Here is a 16,694-nt window from a genome sequence, read left to right as displayed (position 1 = left end):
TGGCAGGACTGACGTGAGGAGAAGGAAGATCGTTTGGCCTTGGCCTCTCCTCTTGCTGCCAGCTGTGCTCTGCTGCTGCTGCTCCCTTCACCGACATCACCTAAGGTTTTTTTTGTTTGTTTGTTTTCCTTTTTCTTTTTTGGTTTTTCAAGACAGGGTTCTCTGTGTAGCCCTGGCTGTCCTGGAACTCACTCTGTAGACCAGGCTGACGACTTTGCTCTCAGAGATCCACCTGCCTCTGCTTCCTGAATGCTGGGATTAAAGGCGTGCCCTGCCACACCCATTCCCATTGCTTCTGTTCCTCTAGGGAGCCCTGAGTCATGCAGGGCCCTGTTGTGGGGATCCACCAGGGAAGACTGTTGGGACACTGATGTAAGCCAATAGAAAGTCTTTACTAGGGGGCTGGAGAGATGGCTCAGAAGTTAAGAGCACTGCCTGCTCTTCCAAAGGTCCTGAGTTCAAGTCCCAGCAACCACATGGTGGCTCACAACCATTTACAATGAGATATGGTGCCCTCTTCTGGCCTGCAGGTGTTACATGCAGGCAGAACACTGTGTACTAAATAAATAAATCAAAAAAAAAAAAAAAAAAAAGTCTTTACTAGCTAGTCTTCAGCTATGCTGCATGCTTGGGACCCCAGTGTAGCATGGAGCCTTTCTCAGGGTGAGCTTTTAAGCAGAAAAACCATGTCCTGGGTTTATGTACTTCAGTTAACAAGAAAAGCTAACCAGAAGCAGAACTAGAGAAGCCAAACAGCAAAGTTAGCTCAGTTAGAGACTTCCCCAGAACTATGGACTTTGTTGGCTTAGGCCTTTGTTTTTGTTTTGACAGGTGGTGCTGTCTCTGTACTGAGTTTGACAGCCTGAATGGTACTTCCATCATGGAATCACTTGTGCTAATGTCTAGGGCCCTGTTATAGAACCTAGGACCTGGAAGGTGGGAAATGTGGCTGCCTTGGGGCCATGCACAGTGCTTATCACAATTCTGTGAACCACTGCCGATTACCATCCAGCACTGTCCTTTTCAGACACTTTAATTGTGACGAGCTGGCTTACTACATATCCTCTGTCTTTTTCATTTTATCTATAATAATCCATCCATGTCAAGTGACTGTGGTAACACCATCTTGTCCTGACTAATTTCTCGGCCCTCCAGTCCCCCAACAGACTTCGAGACATAAGTGCTCTCTTGCTCACCAGCGAAAATTCAAGGATTTGGTTTAATCTATGTGATCATTCATTTCTCCCTCTTGTGACTTTATTTTACACAGGCTGAGGGTAAAGTGGGGACTGGCCTCAAGCACATGCTTTCCTTGAGGCCCTACATAAAATTCCTACCACACATACAAAAACGCGAGAAGCACCTGAACCCGGATACCCCGGGAGAGGGCTTTCTGGGTGCCTACAACCTGACCCCTCAGCGATCATCTCTGAACCACCTCCAACTCGTCATTTGCAGAGGTCACGTGTTTCAACTTGCCTTTTTAGGTTGACAGATTCTACTGAGTCATTTGTTCCTAAAGCAAGACAGGGCTCTTCTGCAGTTCTCAAAACAACAAAAAAAATTTTTTTATGTGGGTAGCGTGTGAATAAGTGAGTCCTCATCCATCACAGAGATGCTTATAAAAGGTTAGGAGCAGAAACGCAGATGTATTTACTAGGCTGTTTCATGTGACACGGAGCCATTAGAAATGAAGAGGCAAACAGAAACCCCGTCTGTTTTTATGGATGGTGGAGTGGAAATGTGATTGGAAGAGAAAAGGTGTGATTTAAGGGTAATAAAACAGGAGCGTGGCAAGGCCTGTTTGTTCACATGCTTCTTGGCATCTTCTGGGCTAATGGTTTCTCTTCCTGGGGTTCAAGGAGGGCCTTCTAATGTGTGGGTTCTATGTTGCACCCCTGAGCCCCGCTCCCAGCCCTGGCATTCTTCTGCTGGTTTTATGTGGTTTTGGAAAGAGGGTCTCTCTCTGTAGGCCTGGATGTCCTGGCCCTAGCACTGTAGCCCAGGCTGGCCTCGATCTCATGGAGATCTGCTTGTGCCACCATTGCCCGTCTTCTGCTGGCTTTTGTTTGCACTCTTTCTTCTTTTTTGTTTTTTTGTTTGTCTTTGTTTTTTTTTCAAGACAGGATTTCTCTGTGTGATCTAAACCCTTTGTTTTTGTTTTTTTGTTTGTTTGTTTGTTTGTTTTTTTCGAGACAGGATTTCTCTGTGTAGCCTTGGCTGTCCTGGACTTAGACCAGGCTGGCCTCAAACTCACAGCGATCCGCCTGCCTCTGCCTCCTGAGTGCTGGGATTAAAGATGTGAGCCACCACACCCGGTGTCTTGATGTGTTTGGGAATTGTGCTTTACTTCAGAATGCTCTTCTTCTTTACTTGTCTGGTTTGTGGAGACAAGGTCTTAATGTAGCCCAGCCAAGCTGCCCTCAAACTCAAGCTGTAGCAAAAACTCCAAGACTCCAAGTGCTGGGAACTCGGGTGTCTGCTGCCACAGGTGATCCCCTCTCACTCTTTGCACACCCACATCACATGCTTTATGTAGGCCCTGATTCTCCCCTACCCAGCAACCCAGAAAGAGAGCTTGAGCTGTCTTTTGGTTTCTGCTGGTGGTCTTAATGGAGAACCTGGAAACCCGTCATCAGGCAAAGTGGCAGGTGGCAAAAAAAGAAAGGGGGGGAGCAGGAGAGATGACTCAGGGGTTAAGAGCACTGTCTGCTCTTCCCAGGGTCATGAGTTCAATTCCCAGCAACCACATGGTGGCTCATAACCATCTATAATGAGATCTGGTGCCCTCTTCTGGCCTGCAGGTGTACATGCAAACAGAACACTGTACATATAACAAATAAAAAAATAAATATAAAAAAAAAAGGGAGGAGGAGGACAGAGGGGAGGCCATGGTCTGAGAGACTGAACACATTTCCCCCCAATACCACCCCCACCCCACCCCTTCTATTTCTTTTGTCAGGTATGAGATGTGTGTGGACAATGGGGGGGGGGGGAATGGAGGGTATGGTCTTTTTCAGTTTCCATTTTCTTCTGTCACTGCTGTTTTCTGGAGTAATCTGAAGGTTGGGACAGCTTCTCTCTGCAACCCAAGTTCAGGCTGCCCTCAACCCGCCTGTGGAGCTGCCTCCCAATTGGTTTCCTAGTCTAAAGACTTTTTTCTCTTTTTACTGTTCTTTCACCCATGGTCAGAATGACTGTCATCAAACACAGTTTCTCTGCTTAGATCATGATGATCCTACTTGAACCGGAAGCACCAGCAGAGACGGCGTGACCCCATGGGCCTGGAAAGGATGGCATGACCCCATGGGCCCGGAAAGGAACATCAGGGGTCTGGGATGCTGGTTCCAACCATTCCCCTGCCAAAGAGCATGAATTAATGTGTGCCTGTGAACACCAAAGGCAGACACATTTTGGAAATGTTAGCAGGGGGCTTCCCTGTGCTTAACCCTGCCTTAAAAAGGATTTACAATCTGCCCTAAAGATGACTTTAAAACAAAGAAGCAGATCTGAAATATCTCCTATACCCCTTGTAAAATCTTTCGGCATACGCGGCACTCACTCATTTAGAAATCAGAGACTATCTGACTGAAACATTAGACAGAAACCTTCAAACATTCATTTTACAGTTGCCAAATACTTCTTACCCAGCTGGCACTGATTCTCAATAAATACTTTCTCCCCTCAAGGGAGAAGTAGGCAAGGATAATAGGCAAGATGATTCTATTTAGCTGGATTCAAAGTTACGATAGACACTGAGTTGTGCCTTCCCAAAGATAAGCTGAGGCCCTAACCCACGCCACCCTCCCCTAACCCCCACCAGTAATTAGGAGTACAACATTTTTTTGAAATAATCATTACACATGTACTAGTTAGGACAAAGTCACCGGAGTAGAGTTCGGCTTTAATACAACCTAAGAGATGCAGAGGGAAAGGCAGGCAAGCAAAACACCAGGGGACAATGGAGGCGGATCTTGGAGCAACACAGTCTGCAAGTCAAGTAATGACAAGGGCTGATGGTCACAGCCACAGCTGAAAAGAACAAAGAAGAATTCTTATACAGTTAGGTGTGGCAGACAACATCTTTTTATTTTATTGTTTTTCAAAACAGGGTTTCTCTGTGTAGCCTTGGGCTGTCCTGGACTCACTTTGTAGACCAGGCTGGCCTCGAACTCACAGAGATGCACCTGCCTCTGCCTCTCAGTGCTGGGATTACAGGCATGCGCCACCGTGCCTGGCTGTCGGATGACATCTTTAATCCCAGCACACAGGAGGCTGAAGCAGTGCAGAAAACGAGCTGAATTTTACCCACCTTAGTGCCTTAGATTTTGTGTCAACTTTGCCACTAATATGTAATCAGAAAATTGAGGTCAGACTATTTCACACATTTTGTCACTTTAAACAGTAGTGTGCCGTGGCTAAACATCAATACTTGTTTTCCTAAGTCTTTATCATACTATAAAAAGCAGTTACCTTTTTCCTGGAGACTTTAGTGAACTAATTAAAATCTCAAGCTAAAACCCAAATTGCCATGATTGTAGCAGGAGTTGGAATTAAGAATGCTGAGGGCTGGAGAGGAGAGCTTGCTGCTCTTGCAGAGGAGCAGGGTTCAGTTCCCAGCACCCACAGAGTGGTTCTTAATCATCTATAACTCCAGTTCTAAGATTCTGATGCCCTTTTCTGGTCTCCTCAGTACCAGGCAACCACGTGGCACACAGACATACAAGCAGACAAAACGTCCCTAAACTTAAAGAAAACAAAACAAAAACAAAAACAAAAAAACCGTGAGACAGGGTCATACTATGTTCTAGCTAGCCTCAAATTCACAGAGATCCACCTGTCTCTTCCTCCCGAGCGCTCTGGGATTAAAGGCGTGTGTCACCAGGCCCAGTGCCAAAAAAACAATACAAAACTAACAAACCTCCAAAAACTTTTAAAAAAAAAATACACTCTTGGGGGTCACTGAGATGGCTCATTGTGGGAAACCTGACTTGAGTTTGATCCCAGTGCCCTCATGAAGGAGAAAATCATAATCCTAGGACCCCACAGGCGAAGGAGAGCATGCCCATCCACACACACTAAATGCACTATTTTATTATAACGTCTGAAATGATTTCTAATGGTTGTGCATTATGACGCACGCTAGAGTGAGGCATGGCCTTATGTAAAGAAGCCAAACTTGTCTGGGTCCTGAAGACCCCAGAGGTGACCCAAGGCACACATGGTGGCTAAGGATTCATCCCTCTCATCACCGAGTCCCGGAGGGCTTCCCACACCCTTAGCACTCTCTCCCCTCTACTACCGAGAACCCACAAATCCCTTGGGCGGGCTTAAGCAAAAGCCCCGCCCCAGCCTCGGGCCCCACCTCTTTTGGCCGGGAGCCCCACCCACTACGGGGAGAGCCGGGCTCCGGGGGCTAGGGGCGGAGCTCCGGGATGCCGAGCGGGGGCGGGCCGGGGCCTGAAGCCCGGAGGGGCGGAGCTTCGGCGTCGCCCTTCGCCTTTGCTCACGGCAGCCGCGCCTCAGGGGCGGGGGAGCTGGCGTCGGAGTCGCGGGGGTTTTGGCGCTTTGCAGTACCGTGGGGAGCGGGACCAGGCGGTCACCGGAGGAACATGGCGCCCTGGACGCTCTGGCGCTGCTGCCAACGCGTGGTGGGCTGGGTTCCGGTGCTCTTCATCACCTTTGTAGTCGTCTGGTCCTACTACGCGTACGTGGTGGAGCTGTGCGTGTGTGAGTACGGGAGGCGCGGACGGCGGGCTGGGCCGCGGTGGACAGGCCGAGGCCGCTGCGCCGCGTTGTTATCCCGCGGGGCGGCCGTGGGCGGGGGCCTGCGCGTCCCGGCCTGGTGGGCTTCACGTTGGAGGGTTCCGGCCCGCGGCTCCCCACCGGGGCTGGGGGGGTCCCTGTCCAAGGGTTCCGGTCCCCCGGCTCGCTGCTCGCGGGGTCCCGAGTTCGGGCCTGCGCGCCGCCCACGTCCCCCCGTTGCTTCCGGGTGGCTGCGGTCGCCTTGGGCGCCTACCCTTCTGTGACGGAATGTTCACAAAGGCTTTTCCTTTGGAACTAGAGAAATCGCCCTTCAGAGACCGCTTGTGAGGTCAGTTTGGCTTAAAACACACACACACACACACATACACACACACACATAAATCTTTTTCTCTCAGATTGTTTCTCTCTAAACTGCGCGAGAAGAAGCGCATAGCCTGCAGAGTGGCTTTCAGGGCCTGGAAGGGAGGTGTGTCTCCCAGGTCTGCAGTGAGGGCTCAGCCCTCGGACAGGGAGCGCCAGCCTCTGGCATGGGCAGTGGTTGCCTCTTTTGAATATTCATTTCTAGTCTCAATGCTGGATTTACACACAATGCTGTTTTGAGGCACAAGGAATTGAAAGAGAGGTGCATAGCTCAATTAGGTTTTTTCTGGGTTATTTTGGAGGTGTGTGTTTTTTATACCTTTAGTTTTAAGTGCTTTGCTTTATTTTTACTTTTGCTGTTTCCCTTATCTAATTTTTACCATATAGTTCTTACCTTATTTATTGGAATAAAGAAATAGCATCACATTATACTTAAAAGACTTAACATATTGGTTCAAACAGGTTGTCTTTGATGTGGAAGGAAATTTCCTTGTCATCAAAACCCCTGAGGCCATTACGGTGTCTGCGATACTGAGAGAGCCTGTAAGCTTTGAGTATGCTTTATATCGACGGGCCCTTTTCTGTCTCACACCAGCGTTATTATCAAATGAAAACCTAAGAAAAAACAGCCCCGTGGCTTCCCGAAAATGATTTGGTTTTAATTTTCAGACAGAGCCCACAGTTATCTGAAGGACAGATAGTCTTGGAGGGAAAGGACATGTTAAATACAAGAATGGGGGGAAAAACTGGTCACTTACAGATGGTAGAGTCTAGACCTCAACTGTGGCTCTGAGTTTGGCCAGCTCTGAACCAAGTGCTTGTTTACAAGCTGCTCCAGTTTGTGGCAGGGTTTCAACTGACAGCATCTTTCAGAAGATTGCTTTGCTCCTGAGAACATTAGATTTAGAAGGAACTGAGTGTACACCCCCCTACCTTAGCTCTTGGGAGGCTGAGGTCCAGGCTAGCCTGAGCTACGCAGTGAGGCCCTGACTCAGAATAGAACAGCTGGGGCTTTAAGCCCAACACTAGGGAGGCAGAGGCAGGCACATTTCTGAGTTTGAGGCCTGTTGTACGTAGTGAGTTCTGAGACAGACAGCTATGTAGGGAGACCCTGCCTCAAAACAAAACTAATTATTGTTTGTTTATCATGTACAAGGGTACATATTGGGCCTGTGAAGGTCTGAGGACAACTTTGTGGAGGCAGTTTTCTCTTTCCACCTTTACCTTAGGTTCCTGAGATTGAACTCAGGTCAGCAAGCCAGCAACGTGGCCCAAACAGAACAGTGTGTTTTAGGACAGTTAATCTCTACAGCTAGGTTCAGAAAAATGAATCATAGAACCTTTACAAATAGTAAATTTGTCAAATGTAATGATTTAGTTAGACTCATCTTTCTGGCCACCAAAATGTTTGCTAAAATTGTTAAGTTAGAACTGACTAGATTTAAATGTTTCTTTTTGATTTATTTTTAAGACAGGGTCTTTCAGTGTAAGCAGTAGCTGTTTTGGAACTTGCTCTGTAGACCAGGCTGTCCTCCAACTCAAGAGATTTGCCTGCCTCTGCTAGGGTTAAAAGGCGGGCCTCCACCCTCGACCCCCACAACTCTTGCCCTTGTAGTTCTGAAGTTAAAGTTCCTAAGGAACACTAGACATGTAAATTAGGTTCAGATTGCACAGATTAACTTGAAAATAGTTTTTATTCAAAAACAACCCACAGTGAGATTTTATCCATCCCTTTATTTTACCATTTGGTGTGTATGTATCTGTCCGTCTGTCTCTCTGTGGAGTTTGACTTCTGGGAGTTGGTTTCTACTCTGTGAGAAGGGGTGTGGTTGAACTCAGGTTGGCAGGCTTGGCAGTAAGCCCCTTGACCCACTCTGGCTCAGCAAATAAAGGGAAAGGAATGCGAATAGAGAAGTGCTGTGTGTTTGTTAATGGGCATAGAGGAGTGTTTCCTTTACCCTCTTTCTCCCAGTATCTTAACACACGGGTCTGTCTGCAGATGTAGGAAGTGAGACTGAGCCGTGCGGAAGGACATCACCGAGAACAGAACTGACTAGGAAGTGATTCATCTAAGCTGCCATCTCTCGAGTGTGATAGGCGAAGAACCAGGAATAAACCTGAGCTTTAGTTTTAGCTTGGAATTCCCTGTAATCTTGTTTTCCTTCCCAAAGCTGATACTTGAGAATACTAATTTAGACAACATGCTTTGTTTGCTTGCTTGCCATGCTGGAGTTCAAACTCAGAGCCTTCCTTGTGCCAGGTGGGCACTGTACCACTGAGCACATCTCTAGCTAATACGGCTTTTTTTTTGGGTTTCCAGCATCTACCAGGACACTCTGTCAGTCATGTTAAGCTGCAGGAGTAGACATGTGTATGTTCTTGAGCGAATAGAGTATATTCCTTAGAAGTTAGTTTTTAGCCGGGCGTGGTGGCGCACGCCTTTAATCCCAGCACTCGGGAGGCAGAGGCAGGTGGATCACTGTGAGTTCGAGGCCAGCCTGGTCTACAAAGTGAGTCCAGGATGGCCAAGGCTACACAGAGAAACCCTGTCTCGAAAAAAAAAAAAAAAAAAAAAAAAAAAAGAAGTTAGTTTTTAGTAAATGACATGATTCAGCCTTTCATCTGTCCAAGGAGTGAGTGGCCTTCAAGTAGAAATCTAGGCAGGAGGGCTGTACTTCCTGAGCCTATATCTGTGTCTTTCATAACATCCTCACATTTTTAATGAGGTAAGATAACTCTCAAAGGAAGCCGGAGATGTCCCAGTGGTTCGGAGCACTTGTTGCTGTTGTAGAGGACCCCAGTTTGGTTCAGTCTTGTTACCTTTTGAGCCTGTCTCACTGTGTAGTCCAGGATGGCCTGGCACTCAGAGATCCTCCTGCGTCTGCCTCCTTTGTGTTGGCATTAAAGGTGCGTGCCAGCCCAGTGTTTTTGTTTTTATCTCCTCTTGTTTTTTAGTAAGAACAGGAATACTTTGACCCAGTTTTCACAGTTTTTCCCATAGCTTGATTTTTTTTTTTCTTTTGAAAATTATATTGCAAAAATGTGGCAATTTTGGTGTTAAGCTGCTGGTAGTGTCAGGATTATATGTGCTGTCTAAGAAAAGGAGCCCCCACGTCACCATCACGTGCACATTACAAATCGAGATGGTTAGCACTTCGTACTCTTCCTGTAAGCAAGGGAGCAGGGCAGACCTAGGGGTCCTGAGCAGAGAAGCACCTGCTCTTAAATACTGAAATAGGTCAAGAATAAAATGACTGTATTTCAGGGTAGATATCTATACAGTAGAGATCCACATCTTGAAAATTAACATTTTAAAACAAAAAAGAATTGTGTAGTGGTTGGCCTTTTAAATTTTTATTTATTTTGATACAAGGGCCTGACTTTGTAGTCCAGGGTGGCCCTCCTGCTTTCTCCTAAGTGCTGAGATTGGAGCCTTGTGCCCCCATGCTCAGCTTATATTTTGTTTTTTCAAGAGATAACTGTTATGTTTCCTGTACTTAAAACTCTTGTTATGACTGTACTGGGTAGTTTTTGTCAACTTGACACATCCTAAAGTCATCTGGGAGAAGGGAACCTCAAATAAGATGCCTCTGTAAGATCATGCTTTAGCCAAGTGTGCAGGGCATTTTCTTAGTTATTGATGGGGGAGGATCCATCCTATTGTGGGTGGTGCCATCCCTGGGCTGGTGGTCCTGGGTTCTACAAGAAAGCTAGCTGAGAAAGCCGTAGGGAGCCAGCCAGTATATAGTACCCCTTCATGGCATCTGTATCAGCTCCTGCTTCCAGGCTCCTGCCCTGTCTGACTTCTAGTCTTGACTTCCTTCAATGATGGACTATGAAGTGGAACTTTAGGCCAGAGTAACCCTTTTCTGCCCAAATTGATCGTGGTGTTTTCATCACAGCAATAGAAACGACCGTAACACGTATTATATACACAAGCTGCTGCTGCTGCTGAAGACAGGCTATCACTGGCTAGCCTGGAACTGTTTATGTAGACCAGGCTGGCCTTGAATTCACAAGAGCTCCACTTGCCTCTACCTCATAAGTGCTGAGATCAAAGATGTGTAGTTTTCTGTATCTTGTCCTTATACTATTTCCTTGCCACCCCCCAGATAGCAAGATTGAATCTTTCAAAGTCAAAGTCAGGATTATTAAGTCTCTGCTTCACAATCTCCAATTCCTTTCCAATTTGCTCAGTGAATTAAGCTGTTTTCATGATCTACTGCTGTGACTTTGTTTCTTATGCTTCAAACAAATAGGCTACCTGGCAGCCCAGACCTGAGGACCTTCTACTTCCTGTAACTAACTGCTTGGGACATTCCTCCTCCTAGTGGAGCAGTCTGTTCGCATTGCTGCTCAGTCACCTATCAAAGGGCACTTCTGACTTCCCTTTGTACAGTAAATGCTTCCTCCTTGGCCATGATTATCCTTAGCCCCTTTTTCTTAGCAGCATGTATGACTATTTGACATAGTTGTGTTTCTCACCTGAGCACTATGCTTATTGCTGTATTTCTAGAGCCTGTAATAAAAAGGACAGCCAACCAGGCCTAGGACAAGGCTACATAAGACCTCTCAGCCACAGCTTCTGTTTCCTCCCCGGACTTTTTTTTTTTTTTTAAAGACAGTGATACAGAGGAAATTGACACCCCCCCCCCCCCAATTTGTGGTTCTTAGCCTCATCAATAAAAGAATTCAAGAACAGACTCAAATAAAAACACGAGGACAAACGCATTACTGTTTAAAAGAAGTACTACAGGGCAGGCAGGCTCTAAACTGCAGAGGTCACCTGGAGGAGGCAAATGGGGGCAGGCCACATGTCTGAAAGCCAAGAATGTTGAGGCCAAAGCTCAGACTTAACAAAAGCAGGCTTGGTAAAGAGGTAGAAAGAAGAAAAGTTGGCAGACTTAAGGACCCTACTGTATGCCTACCACCTGTAAATATTTTAGGGACAAGGGAAGAAAAATCTAGTATCTCATTAAAGAACTAATTACTCCTTCTGTCTCTCTAGCATGGCTTAAAGTGAGTGAGGAGAGAGGCCTCTTAGCCAGTGACTGAACCAGCCCAGCTTGAATGTTACGTCTCCACCCAGGCCAAGATTCCATTTCTACCTTGGGAGTTTCTCCCGCTCTTAATTAACAACAGGGCCTCAAGAAAGACAGAAATGCAGGGTCTTACTATGTAGGCTGGCTTGCCTAGAACTCATGATGTAGACTAAGCATGGCTTCAGCTCACTGAGATTCGTCTGCCGCTACCTCTGAGCAGTGGGATTACAGGTGTGCACTACCACACCCTGCTCCTCAGATGTATAATTAGTTGGCTGTGAGGGGCACTTGATGACTCCGCCTTTCCCTAGTTTCGCTGGGCATCTAAAACTGCTTCAAAACCGCATGTTTTTTAAAGTATATATTCCAGTGAATGGACAAATATATTGGCAGTGCAAAAGAATGCAGTATTAGAAGTAGACAATAGTTAAAATCTGGAATTTGGTAAAGGTAGAACCTCAGATCGGGTAAGAGAAAATCACCCCTGTGCCTCACTGTTCCTGGATTTGATTACATGTGGGTGAAACCTCATTTTCCTGTTTACCTTGATTGTTTTCTTCTGAGGTACTCAGGGTGGAAGTTAGGGCCTGGTGCCTGCTTTGCAAGTACTGTTTGACTGAGCCGACGTCTGGCCTTTCACTTTAAGTAGAGAAAAATACTGTGAAGAATTCGGTGTAGACTCACCCAGGTCTCCTGCATGTCGCTCCTTCCCCCCCCCACCGCATCCTCCAGTCACTGTCCTCCGAATGCTTGGGAGTAAGCTGTGGGTGCCATGCCCCTTCACTGTACACGATAAGACTTTTCCCCGGCTTTTGTGCATGTATGCTGTATTTGAGCGTATTCTCCTGACATCACATTTCTTAGTCCCCTTTGACCCCAGACAGTTTATTGATACTGTTACGTTTGAACTTTAAATGAGAGAAGAATTTCTTTCTTGATTAGCTTAATTTGCACAATGTGATTATCTCCACGTGAGTCCCCTTTTCTGCAAACAGCATAACTCCCCCACCCCCTCCACCATCCAGTCAGGGCTACACATAAAAGATGGGCATGGTAGTTAGTCCGTGCCTGCAACCTCAGCACTCAGGCAGTGTCAGGAAGATTGTGAGTTCAAGGCCAACTTGTTTTGGGTTTTGTTTTGTTTTTCTGAGACAGAGTTTCTCTATGTGGCTTTGGCTGTCGTGGACTTTGAAGGCCAACTTGTATGTAGTGGTTCAAGACCAGTTTGAGTCATGAGTTATACACTGAGTGCAAAGCCAGTCTCTACTACAGAGTGAGTCCCAAGCTCATAAAACAGGGTTGCTGTGAGCATGTGCAAGACCCTTGGTTTGATCCACAGCACTGCAAATAATAAAAATAAGGGCTCACACTTTACAGCTGATACTGTTTTGTTGTTGTTGTTTTTCGAGACAGGGTTTCTCTGTGTAGCCCTGGCTGTCTTGGACTCACTTTATAGACCAGGCTGGCTTTGAACTCACAGCGATCCACCTGCTTCTGCCTTCCAAAGTGCTAGGATTAAAGGCATGCGCCACCGCACCCGGCTACAGCTGTTGTCCTTTAATGTCTTAATCTGAGGTCTCACTGTGGCATTTTTAGAAACACAGGCATGCCCCTGTAGGCTCTCCTACAGTTTGGGTTTATCTGAAGTTTCCTCAAGATTAGATAGAGCACACTTGAGCAGGAATGTTGCAGAAGTGATGCTGTGTCATTGTTTTTAGCTTTGGTCAGCACTTAAGAGATGATGTCTGACAGGCTTTTGATCGATTAAAGGTGCAGTTTTCCTTTTTCTTGGTGTTCTGGTAGACTCCGAGTTCTGTATAAGATTTGCCTTCGAGGAAGGACTTGCTGCTCAGCTGTGACAAGTGCGGTCAGCAGTCTGCAGCCAAGCCCTTTCAGTGTGGCTTGTCTCACTCAAGGTCACATCCTTTCTGGCGCAGGCTGCTTGCCATGCCTGAGAGAGGTAGAGCTGGGCTACTCCCTGCAGAGTTCCCTGCATTATCACTGCAAAACCCGTGCTGCAAGTAGGAGTGCTCCTCGCCTCTGCTCCGCTGTGCTGCCCCTTTTGTCCTGTTAAGTGTCTCAGCACCTGCCTTCTGCCTTAGTATGGGTTCTGTTGATGCAATGGAATAAAACACCATGACAGTCCAGTCCCGACTAGATAGACCCTGCCACAGACAGCAGCAACAACAAAAATGGCATACATAGTGGGCTGGAGGGATGGGTCAGCACTTACAGAGTATTGGGTGCTCTTCAGAGGGCCCAGTTTCAGTCTGCAGTACCCACATGAATGCTTACAAACATCCATACTCCAGAGGACTTTGATACAAATGACACGAGACATGCATGTTGTCCATAGACATACATGCAGGCAAAACACTCATATACACTAAACAATTTTTTAAAGTACATAAACTATAGAAATACATTATAGGAGAAAAGGATATGACCTATTTATGTATTAGACTATCATTTACTACAAAATTCTAATGACTCCTCAAAAAAACCACTAGAACTAAATCGTGAATTTAGCAAGATGACAAGATAGAAAGTCAGTAAAACTAATTTGTATTTCTACTAATAGTTTTCCTAATAACATCAAAAACAAAAGTTTAGAAATGACTCTTAACAAATACATACCATTTTGTATAGTGATGGGATAAAAATCTAAAATGGAGAACGCATATTCATGGAGTGTAAAACAGTAGTATAAAGATGTCTGTTTTCCCCAGATTGATCGGTAAGACCAATATAAAGCTAACCAAAGCCAAGGAGGCCTCACTGTCTTTGTGTGTGGATGTTTTGTCTGCATGTGTGCACTATGTCATGCAATGCCAGAAGAGGGTGTAGACCCCCTGGAACTGCAGTTACGGATGGCTGTGAGCTGCCATGTGGGTGCTGGGAACTGAATCCAGGTCCCTTATGAGAGCAGCCAGTGCTCCTAACCTCTGAGCCACCTCTCCATCCTGCAAGGAGACTTTTTAAAGACACAAATATAACAAAACTGTGTATGGAAATGCATAACTAAAGTAGCTAAACCACTTTTGTGAAGAGCAACTTGAATAGTTCAACCTATTCCTAGCCTGAAGGCTGAGATAGAATGCACTGAGGATAATTGTTTTTCTAGGTGGTTCCCTGACTGGTTTGGATTGAGTGTTTCCCACCTCTTATCTGAATATTTGAAATTCAGGTTCACAAAGATTTTCAAAAGTAGCAAGATCACTTTATTCAAAGAAAAAAATTAAGCCAGGCAATGGTAGCACACACCTTTAATCCCACCACTCAGGAGGCAGAGGCAGGTGTATCTCTGAATTTGAGGCCAGCCTGGTCTACAACGTGAGTTCCAAGACAGCTAGGACTGTTAAACAGAGAAACCCTGTCTCAAAAACAAAAACAAGAAAAAGAAACCAGATGATGCAAATTGTTATAGAGGGTTACACTGTCCAGACTGACCCTGGGCCAAGTGAATGAATACTAAAGGGCCCAGTTACTTAGGGCTTCTATTTATGGGATTTAAGGGTAATTTGGTTGCTAAGGGGCATAGTGATGGTGTTCTCTGTTTTGATGATGGGTTGTATTATTTTTCTGCATGTATGTCCTTTATCTTACTACACCTGAGATTTTAGTTGTATGCATACTCAATCTTATATAAGCACAAGATAGTAAATAGTGGATTCTCACTCTCTCTCTCTCTCTCTCTCTCTCTCTCTTTCTCTCCCTCTCTCTCTCCCTCTCTCTCTTTCTCTCCCTCTCTCTCTCTTTCCCTGGGGTACCCCTCCCCTTTTCCTTCTCTCCCCATGCTCAGTTAATAAACTCCTCTACAACATTAAAAAAAAAAAAAAAAAATAGTGGATTCTCCCAGGGTCACAGCATGTAACTCTAACCGGTTCAGACTAGGTTGGCTTTCAGTTATTCCTACTCAGAGACATTGGGAATACATTTGAATAGAAGCCAAGTTCAGTTGTTACTAGGAGAGAGGAAACTTACACTGTTGTTCAGAGATGGGGTGATGGGGTATGTTTACCCTGACGTAGGGGTTCAGTGGTTGCTAGGTGCATTTTTAGGAGAGGAATGTGTGTGCGTAGACCGTGCAGGTGCAAGAGCTAGGCTGCCAGGTGCATTATGACAAGCGGTGTGTGTACATAACCAAACCCAACTACAGCCCTGGGCTAAATGACTTGTCCTCGCCTGCCTCCTATCCACTTGTCCCAGGAGACTCTTTGACTCAGATGTGGTGATGATGTGAATTCTGATTTGCTATAAAGTATGCTGTTTTATCTGGTCCCTCTTCTGAAATGTGCTCGAGCCTTAGGCGTATTGTGTTGTGTGTGTCGTAATTGGGGATGAGTGCCCCGTGGCTAGTTCTCTGCATTTTGACCAGTTGACCCGTTAAGAGCACTGACTGCTCTTCCAGAGGTCCTGTTTCAATTCCCAGCAACCATTTGGTGGCTCACAGCCATCTGTAATGTGATCTGATGCCCTATTCTGGTGTGCAGGCAGAGCCCTGTATACATAATAATAAGTAAATAAGTTTTTAAAAAACATTTTTATTACATGAAAATTGCATATAAAGTAATTTTTTAAAGATTTATTTATTTATTAATTATATATACAGTGTTCTCCTGCATGTAACAGCTGCAGGCCAGAAGAGGGCACCAGATCTCATTATAGATGGTTGTGAGCCACCATGTGGTTACTGGGAATTGAACTCAGGACCTTTGGAAGAACAGCAAGTGCTCTTAACCTCTGAGCCATCTCTCCAGCCCCACATATAAAGTAAATTTGATCATATTCAACCCCATTCTTCCTTGATTTATTTTGTTTTTTGGTTTGGGTTTGGTTTTGGTTTGTTTGTTTGGTTGGTTTTGGCTTTCTGTTTTTTGTTTTTTTGAGACAGTTTCTCTGTGTAGCCTTGACTGTCCGGGATTCACTTTGTAGATCAGGCTGGCCTCAAACTCACAGCGATCCACCAGCCTCTGCCTCCTGAGTACTGGGATTAAAGGTGTATACCACCATGCCAGGCTCTTCCCAGATTTATACTCCCTCCTCCCTACCTTCTGTGTCGTGTCTTCCCCCCCGCCCCCTTTTTCTTTTTAGAAGAGACTCAGAGCAGAGGTTCTGGTCCACTGGCTCTAACAATCTTTCTTTTCCCTCTTCTGAAATGTGCCCTGAGCCTCAGGTGTAGGGTTGTGTTGTATGTGTATGTGATTAATTAGGGATGAGTTCCCCATGGCTACTTCTTCCCTGTATTTTGACCACTCGTGCCTTCATGTAATTTCCTTCTGCTAGATCTTTACATACATACATGAGTTATTACCCCTTTCCCTAAATATGTATGATTACTGTGTATCAGTTAAAAGGAAATGTGTGTGTAAGCCAGAGGTCAGTCTTGGATGTCTTTCCTCACTAAGTATCTACCGTGGTTTGTTTAATGTGCTCTGCTCCCATCCAGCCTTGTCCAGATGTGCCTCTTACACCTTGTCCTGAGTACTGCTTGTTAGGCTGGCTTTCCTGGCCACCCAGGGATCT

At 45.8% G+C, this 16,694-nt stretch overlaps 1 protein-coding gene across 5 annotated transcripts in view; it reads left to right on the top strand.

Moving 5' to 3' along the window:
• Positions 1-5,490: 5,490 nt before the first annotated feature.
• The window catches only part of Zdhhc20 (zinc finger DHHC-type palmitoyltransferase 20), a 57,616-nt gene continuing 46,412 nt past the window's right edge, over positions 5,491-16,694 (top strand). For 2 of the 5 annotated variants that reach the window (XR_007832278.1, XM_051160631.1), the window contains exon 1: positions 5,492-5,730. Coding sequence is in view for 4 of the 5 variants with exons in the window: in XM_051160631.1 (XP_051016588.1) it covers positions 5,613-5,730 (118 nt within the window). In the remaining variant the exon portion in view is untranslated. Of the gene's footprint in view, positions 5,731-16,694 lie in introns of all 5 variants that reach the window. The other 3 variants (XM_051160634.1, XM_051160630.1, XM_051160633.1) reach the window with 3 other exon arrangements.

This window comes from Acomys russatus, chromosome 18 (genome assembly GCF_903995435.1).
Source record: "Acomys russatus chromosome 18, mAcoRus1.1, whole genome shotgun sequence".
Classification (NCBI taxonomy): Eukaryota; Metazoa; Chordata; class Mammalia; order Rodentia; family Muridae; genus Acomys; species Acomys russatus.
Note: the sequence above shows the minus strand (reverse complement) of the source record. Positions and strands in the feature narration are given on the sequence as shown.